The sequence below is a fragment of the Gigantopelta aegis genome, chromosome 4 (genome assembly GCF_016097555.1).
Source record: "Gigantopelta aegis isolate Gae_Host chromosome 4, Gae_host_genome, whole genome shotgun sequence".
Lineage (NCBI taxonomy): Eukaryota > Metazoa > Mollusca > Gastropoda > Neomphalida > Peltospiridae > Gigantopelta > Gigantopelta aegis.
Genome location: NC_054702.1, coordinates 88,456,602 through 88,469,914, shown reverse-complemented (window position 1 = coordinate 88,469,914; position 13,313 = coordinate 88,456,602). Strand labels below are relative to the sequence as shown.

Below are 13,313 nucleotides of genomic sequence, written 5' to 3'. Positions count from 1 at the left end.
CTCTCTCTCTCTCTCTCTCTCTCTCTCTCTCTCTCTCTCTCTCTCTCTCTCTCTCTCTCTCTCTCTCTCTCTCTCTCTGTCTCACCTTATGTCTCTCTCGCGGTTCTAGGTTCCTCGGTCTCAGGATCAAAATCTCTCAGTTGACCGATTGTTTGACTGGGTTTTTTCCCGTCCCAATCAGTGCCACACAACTGGTATGCTAAAGTCCATGGCATGTGCTGTCATATCTGTGGGAAAGTGCATGTAACAGATCCCTTAATTGTTACTAATGGAGCGGGTTTCCTCTAACACGTAATTACTAAATGTTTGACATCCAATAGCCAATAATGAATACATGATTGTGCTCTAGGGGTGTAGTTAACCAAACCAAACTTTAACTCTATCATTCTGTATATATAAATATATATATATATATATATATATATATATATATATATATATATATATATATATATATATATATATATATATAACCCTATTATATAAGTATATACATGTAATAACAATAACGGGTAACACTGTAATATATTTTCCTTTGGAAATCTAATTTATTTCACAATACAAACAAGACTATTATGATGTATTTTAATTATTGTTTAGCGATGAGATAAGCACTGTATATGGGGCCTACTATTTATACAATGTCGAAACCTAATGTGTCGATATTCTTATTGCTTATTCTTTTTTTAGATGAGGATTTCCCCTAGCTATGCATAACGCAGATGATTTGGGTTTATTCTAAGCTTACACGTCAGCTGATTATATACGACGAAACGGTCAGCCCTATTTCATCACAAATAGCAATCTAGAACACGTACGTAGGTGAAGGCGATGCCTTTATGAATATTCATGACATCGCGGATCTTTAGAGACTGTGATTGGTTAACACCGCCAGTAAGGCTGGTCGATGTCATGCATATTCATTCATATATGTTAAAGGTCAAAGTTGAAGAGGTCTTATGACGCAAGCTTCCCGAGAAATATACAGCTGATCTATTGAGTCGACGCGCACTACAGAGAGAGATAGGTAGTCGTTAGGAAGTATACCATTGCGTTGGCTTTCAGCTTTGTCGAATCCTCCCTTGCATCATCGACCAAATCGGGCAGTTTTTTTCAAAATGGTGCGAATCGTGTGTCCAAATTTCCAGCGGCCGAGAAGCCGACACACTTCTGGTGAGTCGGTGAGCAGCGTGAACGACCTGGACGTCGTCACCCGGCGAACGAACCCGCCGCAGGGAGGACACGGGGTGGACGGCAGGGACTTGACGGAATCCGACTGTGGAATGTCCAGCGATTCCTTCTGGGAGTCCGACGGGGGGTACTCCGTTGATGGGTGTGGCTGCAAGAACGACGCAGACGACAGAGAGGTAGGCATTCTTCACCTTGCCAGTTTCAAATAATTCTACTCCAAACGAACGGCACCGATTAATGGGCTTTCTGACTGTTGTCCGGTGTTTATCGATCGTTATTGCAGATGATCATTGTTATGATAGTATATCATGCTAGCAGACGTCACAGTTTGTTATATTGACTAATGCACTTTGGTTTTGTTTGTAAACACAGGTTAGTAATGGACCTTTTGTAGGCGTAATGATTGTTTACGTATTTCAAAAATCACACTAAACCTCACAAAAAGCATATAAATTTAGTTTTTTACAACTCCCATAATGGACATACGTGCAGTTTGGTCATTTATTGATGGAAAGATTAGCTCATTGTTTAGAATCGACCTGCATAAGCAGGGCGAATTCAAATGCGTAAAATCCCATCTCGCTGGTACTAGTGGCCCAGCTGACTGCGAACAGCTGATAAAAGTAGGCCAGCGTACTCACGAGAAGGGGACGTAACTCTTGCACATAGTTGTGTGCAGAGTGCTCGTATTTAGTTCTTTGGCTCTTGGAGCGTAGCAGGCGCGAATTCAGTCAGGGGCGCCTCTATTTTTGGTCCAACAATATATGTTACAGAATACACAAAACATGCAAACTTATCCCTGTCAATGATCTTTAAATTTTATTTAAGAAAACCAACTGGTTTTGGGCACCTGCTTAGGATCGAACCATATTGGTGGAGCCTTTTTTCCCCCTCGTTTTCTTGTCCCAGCCATTGTCTCACGACTGGTATATCAAAGATCGTGTTATGTGCTATCCTGTCTTTTGGAAAGAGTATTAAGTATTGCAGAATATCCACAATAATAATAATATTGAAATATTAAACATACAAATGAAAACGTAAAACAATGTACCCACCCTGATGAACACCCACGGTATCAGCGTTTTGCCATAACATGGCGCAGATCCAGGATTTTGTAAAGAGGGTCACAGAATTCTAAAAAGGTCAAATTTGAGGCTCCCAAAGGGGGCAAGATCTATAGGGGGTTTGAGGGCATACTAAGACATGGTTTTGATGAATAAGGAGGAATGAGCGCAGTCCTAGATATGACGAAGGGTGGGATAGCTCGGCCTTGTTCTAATACCTAAACTCGCAAAGTTAACTTAAATATATGTTAGCAGTACATTTGCTTTGATAAACAATTATTGCAACAAGAAGGAGTTCTAGTTTAACGACGCACTCAACACATTTTCATTACGTGTATATGGCGTCGGGCATAATATGTATTTATGGTTAAGAACCACACAGATAATGTGAGGAAACCTGTTTCCGAAACATTTTAATGTAGCAGCCCATAGACAGGATATTACATACCACGGCCTTTGTTATGGAGCATTGGCTGGAACGAAAAATAGCCCAATGAGGTGGGGAGGGGATCGTATTACAACATATAACAATAGTGTTGTTAATGTGTCGTTTCCTCTGCATTATGATCGTTTACAAAAAACTTTTTTAAAAATCGGTAGCATTTCTTTTAAACATACAAGCGTATTCAATGTATTTAATATGTGCGTTATGACCACTTGTTTTATTAAAGGCGAGATTTAGCTCAGTCAGTAGAGCGCTCGCCTCGTATGCTTGTGTCGTAGGATCGAACCACCTCAGTGGACCCATTCTCTGTTTGTTGTTTTTCTCGTGACAACCAGTGTTCCATGACTGATATATACACCTGGAAATTAATTAAGTAACACCTGAATTGTATTGCAGCCAGAAAGGCGTCTAGAGCTAGCTATCCGTGCCGACATGGTTTAAACATTATATTGAACGTTTTCACATAGTCTGTATCCACTGGGTATTTACTGCTTGAGATAGCATGGATAAATTATGTATGAGAAGCACGCCAGTGTGATTGCAGCTCCATAGTTAGTTATCACACATTTTCAAGCATATTTACGGTAATTTGTCCTAGAATGCATTAAATGTTGATATAACGACAGTGACACTTGTGGTCAATCTTTTTCAATATCCTCTGTATGTACTGAACATTAATTTCAGTGTTCTGTTTTCACGAGATTGTCACAATATTAATTACGAAGTATAAGCCACATGGTCCAAACTAAATGGAGCTTAATTAATTTCCAGTTGTATATCACAAGCCGTGGTATGTGTTGTCCTGTCTGTGGGGAAGTGCATATAAAAGACTCTTTGCTGCTAACGGGACACTGTAGTGGGTTTCCTCTAAGACCGAGTCAAAAATTACGAAATGTTTGACATCCCACAGCACGGATTAATAAATCAATGTCGTTAAACAAAACAAACTTTAACTTTTTAAACTTATTTTATTTGCAGGCTATTTTAAGCTGTAGAAGGCAGCGGCGGAGAGAGAGAAACAAGAAGTCGGCCCAGGCTTACAGAGCTCGTAGAAGAGAACAAGATCTCTCCCAGAAGAAGGTACTTACACACAGACAAACATATCTACTGACAGCCAATTCTAAGTTTAAGATTTTCCAGCATCTACGTTTTAAAAGCTTAAAGGAGAACATTTCCCCATACCCTTCACACCCATAACCAACAGTAGCTTGTAACCTTCTGTTTTTAGTATAATCATTATTTATTATAAACTGTATATGTATGCCCTCCCACAAGACAAAATTGTTTATGTAGTCGAATAAATAGTACAGACAGACACTCTCTCTCTCTCTCTCTCTCTCTCTCTCTCTCTCTCTCTCTCTCTCTCTCTCTCTCTCTCTCTCTCTCTCTCTCTCTCTCACACACACACACACACACACTTACACATGCATCTACACTAATAAAAATAATACATTATAAATACTAGGGGCGATCTGTCTCTTATCCCCCCCCCCCCTCTCTCTCTCTCTCTCTCTCTCTCTCTCTCTCTGTATATATATATATATATGTGTGTGTGTGTGTGTTCTATTTTTGTTTATCGCTCATTCTCACCGTATCAACGTATGTCTGTTAGTATCTGCCTCTTTTAAAAGTTAATAACTATATTATGTGTAGACTAGCACGCACATGTTACAATTGACAAATAACAATGGTATACTGTACAAATGCCCTAGTGAGTCAGTTGAGTGACTTTCAGGATATATAATATGCCGAATTGGATGAAGTCCAATGAATATTTCCCAGTTTCGGTTTCAAATTATTTCCTTAAGAAAAGCTAGCAGTTTGATAGTGTTACGTTATTATGATAACATACAACTTTTCCAAACATTGTTAGCACGAGGAGTGGCCCTGATTGGAATAGGACGTAGGAAGAGAGATATAGGTTATTGCGTGCACCTGCCACTCATAGCTGTAAATAATTTAGTAAGTAATGTATTAGGATTACATATAATACAGTCGACCATTTAAAATAATTCGAATGTCTCGTCCTCTAAATCCTAGTGATGGGAATCGATTATAATCGGTTTGCACCAACCGATCAACTTTCGATTACGCTGTCTGTTAGAATTATATTAAGTTACAAAGGATCGTGCACCTATCGTCGTGTTGACCAAGATAGAGCTTACAACCCGCTAATGTTACCTTTATTACATGTTCAGTATTAGTTTCATTCATTTACAGATGAAAATAAACCCAAACGCCAACATGTTTACATCAATTCCATCGTCTAATCTTCAGGAACAATTACAGTTAACATTTTCATTTTTATAATCGAGTATCATATCAGTAAAGTCCAACCGATCAATTTTCTGTTGTAATCGATTTTTGGAATCTCACTACCCCGCCCTACCCTGTGCGATCGTTTCGGGAATAGCTCTTAGGATGTAAAATGTTGTACGTTTTCCAGAAATATATACTCGAAGTCGTGATTTAATGGTGATTCTGATTATTTGTTTTATGTAATGTTTATTTTCGATTTTACTACATGTAAATTATAAATGTAATAAACTGGCGTTTTGCAGACCAGGGGCCTAATTCACTAAACTCTCGCAACTTTGCGATCTCGCAGTGCAATGCTAAAAGACTTGCAAAGAGGATGCTTTGTTGTCTAGCAGAGCCTAAGGGAACTTTAAGGGGAGATAATTCTCGCTCCCTATCACTCCCCTGAGACTAGTTGAAGGGGAGTATCAGTATATACTAATATAGTATTTTAGTAGTGTTGGTATAAAGTGCTCCTACTGGCAATAGCTAGTGGTTATTTCCCTATTAGCTCAGTTGGTAGAGCATTGGATTTTAACACACATGGCATTTGGTTCGAATTCCCTCAATGGAGGTTGATTTATCTGTTACGCTATTGCCTCTGATATACCAGTTGTGAAGCATTGGTTGGGAAGAGAGAAAAAAAACAGTCGGAGAATTGAACCACCTTGGGGATTTGATCCATTTATTTAATTTTATCTGTTTATTATTTATTTGTTTATTTATTTAATTTTATTTATTAATTTATTTATTTATTAATTTAATTATTTATTTAATTAATTATTTATTTATGTATTTATTTATCTATTTATTTGTTTATTTATTTATTTGTTTATTTATTTTATTTTATTTATTAATTTAATTATTTATATAATTATTTATTAATTTATTTATTAATTTAATTATTTATATAATTATTTATTTATTTATTTATTTATTGTACTAACGTTCTGTGATCTCCGTTTCAGACGCTGGCGATACTGGAGGACCAGCAGAAGGAGTTGATGACGAAGCTGCACCGTCTGGAGGACGAGAAGTCGCAGCTGGAGACGTATCTACGGTCCAACTTTCGCAACAAGACCGTGCCTTGGCGGCTTATACCCAGCAGCGACCTCGTGCCTCACGCGCCCATACATGTCGACCCGCCCCGGTCTCCCCCTCCCCAAACCGTCCCTGAGGTCATGAACGTTTCGTGAGCTGTTGCGTTGGACTGGTGACAACACTCGCTTGAACCGGCAGATGGCGTGTCATGTAAAACGTCATAACTGCAGACGTTGGACAGTGTTTTGCGCATGTGTGAAATGTGACCCCTACTTGGAATACAAGATGTCTGTCTACCAGTGAAGCCATTTTGTTCATTCTAGTAGTCTGTGAGAGAAAGAAAAAGACAGAACATCATTTGTTTTCAATCAATATCTCAAGATCTCATATCTATCATTTCACAGTGTTTATTCGTGGCAAAAACAACCAACAACAAAGACTGTGCTACACGTGTAATTATTGACTTGTTATGTTTGCCTATCCTGGATTTAGCATTTTAGGGAGATTCCAAAACTTTCTGTTTATGTATTCTGGAACAGCTGCATGTTTTCAAAATATAATTGATACCAATAATTTAATTCTGTTCTGTAGAAATTAGGTACTTATCAAGTTTTCCACGTGACGTCATATCTTGCGGAGACGTTTGTATTGGTTAATTATTGTATTTGTTAGTGGTTAAAAATAAGTTATTCAAACAATTGAGTCAAGTAAATATTAAAAAATATTAAAACCAAGTTTAGTAATAACAATGAAATGCAATAACATAAATAATCGATTTTAAGAAAAAGTACTTTTAAGAATACAATATCCGTTGTGTTTGGCCTTTATCAAAATAGATTTCCTAGCCATGTGTTAAGCCGAGGTTTCATTTTAAACTAAAATATACTGTAACGTATTATTTTAAACTGTAATGCTGAACATTATAATACAAATTTAAGAAATATTAATTTTAATGTGGAACGTAATAACGTAAAATTAAATGTAAATTTTTAACAGAATTTTTTTTTAAAAATACACTAAGACGGCAAAGGTTTAATTGTTAAAAAGGCGTCATATAATTGTTAGTTTTTGAGTAACTCTTTCTTGCGTCAGTTAGTCCCAATTAGTTTAATGCGCATGCGTCGCGGACTTGCATCAGCCTGTTTACTTGGTAAAGGCTGTGGAAAGTTACTGCAAATTGACACTCACTTGCTACACTTCACAATTAACATTTCTAGAACCATGGGCGTAGAGATGACCTTGTTCGAAATTATGCATGTTATTTATTTATTTATTTATTTGTTTGTTTGTTGATATTACATTTTCATTGCATTATCTTCGCCCTACCCTTTTAATGAATGAAGTTTATGGTGACTACATTATAAGAGAAAAAGTTACTTTTATTGGGATTTAAAAATTGATCGAAACATATTTTATTGTTTGAAAAAAACCCCACAAATTGATTAGGCACAAATTGGACAACTTACTAGGCCTTCTCCATAATAAAGATGTTAAATATATTAACTTTAAAAGAACAACACAATTATGAAAGAGGCACACACATATTATTACATTCTTCTTTCGTTAGCAAACTTTTAACAAAACTTTTTAATTTCTTAATATCTTAAAATATACTTCAAGTGTATATTATAAGTATTCAGAGTGCCCATTTAACAAGGTATATTAGCAGGGTACTTTGTATATGCTACAATCCACCAACGGTTCAGGCATGTCTACCCTGGGCACGGGTTCAGTCGTGTACCGAAAAACGTGCCATGGCAGATTTGTATTAAGAATTAATCATGTATATATTTACCTTCAAAATGCTGAATTCCAGTTTTGTCTACATCGAAGTTATATATATGTATAATATATCATATATCGTGTTATCATTGATAGGAATTTACCCCGGACCCCGAAAGTGAATGTGATAATCCAGGTGTAGAGGTAATTAGCAGGTATAGTTTTATTGCGGAGCTGGTTAAAACATCCTGTCTTCGTTATTTTCCACTTTACTACTCTTGTACGTTTGTCATACGTTTGTTGATGATGGAAATATGTCCTTACAGTCTTTCATATTTTTCTAAGAGAATAAAAGTTGTGTTAGATGAATACGTTTTACTGGTTTTTCGTATTAGTAGTATAATTATACAACCTGATTGTACTGAGAGAAACGGATACTCGTAATCCGTCATCCGCATCAATCACTTTCTACGGGCGGGACGTAGCCCAGTGGTAAAGCGCTCGCTAGATGTGCGGTCGGTTTGGGACCGATCCCCGTCGGTGGGCCCATTGGGCTATTTCTCGTTCCAGCCAGTGCACCATGACTGGTATATCAAAGGCCGTGGTATGTGCTATCCTGTCTGTGGGATGGTGCATATAAAAGATCCCTTCCTAGTAGCGGGGTTCCTCTGATTGTCAAAATAACCTCGAAGCGTTTGACATCCAGTAGCCGATGATTAATAAATCGATGTGCTCTAGTGGTGTCGTTAAACAAAACAAACTTCAATCATTGCCTGTGCAAATGGGTTGAGTATATTCCATGTATGCGTCCTCCGTACTCGAGTGCGATCACGCTATGCATTGTGGATAACGTATACACCTATACGTATATGGAACACGGACAACATTATGGAATTTGCGCCTAATGCAGTAATGTCTGAATACAATGTAAACACTAGTCTGAATGGCGGTAATGTGGGATTGAGTGTGAGTAACACGGTGACCTTCCTGACCCCGTAAATGAGGGTTTTGGTTGCAGTCATTATGTGCTGTCAGTTTTTTCTGTGATCCGTCTAGGGTTTTTCCTTCGATATATTAAAGTAAGTGGCTGTCGACAAGTGCGTGAGTGCATGTGTGTTTTAAATCGCTTGGAGTAGGAGGGAAGGGGTCCGTCCTCAAAACTCCCAGTGCCTGTACAGTGCCAACACACTCGGGACAAACTATTTACCACTGAATACTCATGGTACGTCCAGGTTTAACAAAGTGCTGGGCATCCCAAGCATCCACTGTGGGCCTCGTCATCCGCGTGTTTACAAGCGTGTGTGGATGACATTTAGACAAATTCTGTTTATTTACACATGCAATATTTTATTACTGTTTAACATTTAAACCATGTTTATAGCAACAGCGAATAGTTTGTCAATGTAACTGCAAGCTTAGAGGGCAGGACGTAGCCCAGTGGTAAAGAGGTCGCCTGGTGCGCGGTCGCTCTAGAATCGATTCCCGTCGGTGAGCCCATTGAGTTATGTTTCGTTCCAGCCAGTCCACCACAACTGGTATACCAAAGTCCGTGGTATGTGCTATCGTGTCCGTGGGACGGTGCATATAAAAGATCCCTTGCTACTAATGGAAAAATGTGGCGGGTTTCTTCTCTATATGTTAGAATTATCAATTGTTTGACATCCAATAGCCGATGATTAAAAAGTCAATGTGCTCTGAAGGTGTCTTCAAAACAACAACTTTAACTTTAACTTTGTATTGCATGTTTGGTCAAAATCATTCATCGAAATGGAAAGTGTGAGTTCAGGAAAGTTATTGTAATATTCTGCTTGACCAAGGCAATTGTTTGCTGTCATTATGTAAATGTATTTAGACGTAATACCCCCGCCCGTTCAACAAACTTGTTTGGTATAAGCGCCTGAGGTGCTTTGGTCGTAGGGTCATCGGCGAACTCGTTAGGTTTTTCCCCCCCTATCCCAACCAGTGCCCCACCACTGGTATATCAAAGGTCGTTGTATATGATGTCCTATTCGTGTAAACGTGATTATGTTGTTTAACGACACAACTAGACAACACTGATTAGGTAATAATCGGCTAATGAATGTCAAATAATTGGTAATTCTGACACGTTTAGCAAAACCCACAATGGGCCGATTTCATATGTCTGGGTTTCGAAACACCGGGTTATATCAAAACCTAGGTTTAACACTAAAGCTCGCGACAACTAAAAATTATTTAATTCGGGACATAATTTTGATAATAACTGGTATCTCGTTTATTATCCTCTATATATCTCAGGCGCTTTGTTGTTCATTCGCCACGAACATGGTGAAGGGGTGGATCTAATTATACAGTCGTGCTAAAAAAAAAAAACCCAGGCAAAAGGGCATCTTGTCTAAAGGGGGAGGGGGTTCGAACCCCCTACCCCCATCCTGTATTCGTTTCTGTACAATGGCGTTGGCAGGATTTTGTATTGGGGGGGGGGGGGACACCTGGCAGCCAAGTAAACAATGATATTGAGTACGCCACTGATCACCCCTAATTTTGCAGGGATTGGGGGGGGCAGGGGGGCATAGCCCGGCTACGCCACTGTTTCTGTAGTGGCTTCAAATTATCTCTAAAATACGTTCACATTTCATGGCTCTGCAATACTGACGTAAAACACGATTTTGCTGCCGAAATTATCCATGAAGAAAAGTTACTTTGAGCAAACCCAGCGAAAAACCACCTCAAGGGCATGCGAAATGCACAGTAAGCATGACCCAGGGTTTAACCTAGGTTTAAACCATATGTTCCAAAACCCACTGATAACCTAGACATATGAAATCGGCCCATGCGTTTTTCCATTAGCAGCAAGGGATCTTTTATATGTCCTTTCCCACACACAGCATACATTAATGCCTTGGGTATACCAGTCGTGGACACTGGTTAAGACGGGTAAAGGCCAATCAGAGAATGAGTCTACTGAGAGGTTTCAATCCTTCGAGCCAAACATATCAGGCGAGCGTTTGGGTATACCAGTCGTGGGACACTGGTTAAGACGGATAAAGGCCAATCAGAGGTTTCAATCCTTCGAGCCAAACACATCAGGCGAGCGTTTGGGTATACCAGTCGTGGGACACTGGTTAAGACGGATAAAGGCCAATCAGAGAATGGGTCTACTGAGAGGTTTCAATCCTTCGAGCCAAACACATCAGGCGAGCGCTCTACCAACTGAGCTAGATTTCAATGTTTAAGATCCCTTGCTACTAAGAGAACAACGTAGCGGGTTTCTCTGAAGCTATGTGTCAGAATTCACATTTCATTTCATTTCAACTTATTTTCGTGCTTATATCCAATTAAGGTTCAAGCACACTCTCCTGGGCACACACCTCAGCTATCTAGGCTGTCTGTACAGGACAGTGGGTTAGTTGTTAATTGTTAGTGGTTAGTGAGAGACAAGAGGGTGTAGTGGTTTTACACCTACCCATTGAGTCCTTAAGAACTCGCTCTGGGTGGGAGCCGGTACCGGGCTGCGAACACTGTACCTACCAGCCTGTAGTTTGATGGCTTAACCACTGCGCCACCGAGGCCGGTCAGAATTAACAAATATGTGCTCTAGTGGTGTCGTTAAACAAAAAAATGTTGGTGGTATAAGATTTATTTAGAAGATTCAGAGTATATAACAAACAACAATACACAAACACAAAGCAAACAAACACAAATATAAACCCCCAACACCCCCTCCAAAAACCGCCCAAAAACCCCACTACGCCACATAACTCATATGCTACTCACTCACAAAAAACTATAAAGGATATTTTATGTGAAGTTTTGCCTAGACAGGACAGTACGTACAATTTTTATGCATCAGTCATGGGTATAGGTAGAGGAGAAAACACACGACGGATCCGCCGATGGCGATCGATCCGACTACTTATTGCACTGGAGGCGAATCGGGGGCGGGGGGGGGGGGGGGGGACGCCTTTGTTGCTTATTGTTTGTTTGGGTTTTGGGGGGGTTTTTGGGGGGGGGTTGTTGTTTTGGGGTTTTTGGGGGAGGGTTGTTGTTTGGCGCGCTTTTTTTCTTCTTTTTAAAAATTTTTTATTTCATGAATTGCCACATTTACAGATCACGTTATATATCGATGTGGCTTGGGTATACAGTGGTTAATAATTACAAGGTTTTTTATGTGTATATCTGTGTGTCTGTATGTGTGTGTGTGTGTGTGTGTGTGTGTGTGTGTGTGAGAGAGAGAGAGAGAAAGGAAAGGAAATGTTTTATTTAACGACGCACTCAACACATTTTATTTACGGTTATATGGCGTCAGACATATGGTTAAGGACCACACAGATATGGAGAGAGGAAACCCGCTGTCGCCACTTCATGGACTACTCTTTTCGATTAGCAGCAAGGGATCTTTTATATGCACCATCCCACAGACAGGGTAGTACATACCACGGCCTTTGATATACCAGTCGTGGTGCACTGGCTGGAATGAGAAATAGCCCAATGAACCCACCGACGAGGATCGATCCCAGACCGACCGCGCATCGAACGAGCGCTTTACCACTGGGCTACGTCCCGCCCTCTGAGAGAGAGAGAGAGAGAGAGAGAGAGAGAGAGAGAGAGAGAGAGAGAGAGAGAGAGAGAGAGAGAGAGAGAGTATTCATACAGGTTGCCAAACTATTGATTGGAAATATATTAAAACATGTGCGCACGCAGGATGTCCAGTACATGTGTGTGTGTGTGTGTGTGTGTGTGTGTGTGTGTGTGTGTGTGTGTGTGTGTATTTACGTGTGTACGTGTGGTCTGACATGTGTATACTCATATCATGCGTATGCATATGTATGCATGCGTGCATCGTTCCAGCCAGTGCATCACGACTGGTATATAAAAGGCCGTGGTATGTGCTATCCTGTCTGTGGGATGATGCATATAAAAGATTCCCTTGTTGCATAAGGGAAAATTTAGCATGTTTCCTCTTATGACTACGTGTCGGAATTACCAAATGTTTGACATCCAATAGCTGATGATTAATTAATCGATGTGCTCTAGCAGTGTTGTTAAACAAAAAAAAAGCAAAACAAAAAAAGCATGTGTGCATGTGTGTGTACATGGGTACACGTGTGTATGTTTGTATAATATGTATGTTTGGAACAGTTTTATTTTCGAAAAAAGTAGACACAATAGATAAAATTATATTTTTATAATGTCAAAATAATTTGGTGCTTTAAATAATTAATGTATCTCATTGAATGCTTACGTACTTATCACTGCCCCAGCCCACGGAAATTGGCCTGTTTGTGTGGAAATTTTGCTCTTACACAAAACATAAACAGCGATATTTGTAGCGGAGGTTTTCTTCGATCCAGAGTTAACAGCGAATGTGTTTCTAGTGATGCAAAGGACAGCGATCTTACATCAGGGGTCGCCGGTGACTCGCCACTATCAATATCTCACTCTTTTCACCGCCCTGCTCGCTGGGGACACGCTAGCAGTGCTGCCTAGTTTGTGTGTATGTGTGGAAATTTGCATAAAGCACAATAGTAACAAAGACATTTTTTTTTATCACTCATAGCATGGCATTTTTA

General features: G+C 39.5%; 1 protein-coding gene across 1 annotated transcript; it reads left to right on the top strand.

The window, feature by feature from the left end:
* Positions 1 to 985: 985 nt before the first annotated feature.
* Positions 986 to 8,130, top strand: LOC121371341. The gene is made up of 3 exons (XM_041497155.1): positions 986 to 1,367; positions 3,679 to 3,780; positions 5,967 to 8,130. Exons 1-3 carry the CDS (start codon positions 1,119 to 1,121, stop codon positions 6,192 to 6,194), a joined length of 579 nt encoding a protein of 192 aa, XP_041353089.1. The 5' UTR covers positions 986 to 1,118; the 3' UTR covers positions 6,195 to 8,130.
* The last annotated feature ends 5,183 nt before the right edge of the window (positions 8,131 to 13,313 follow it).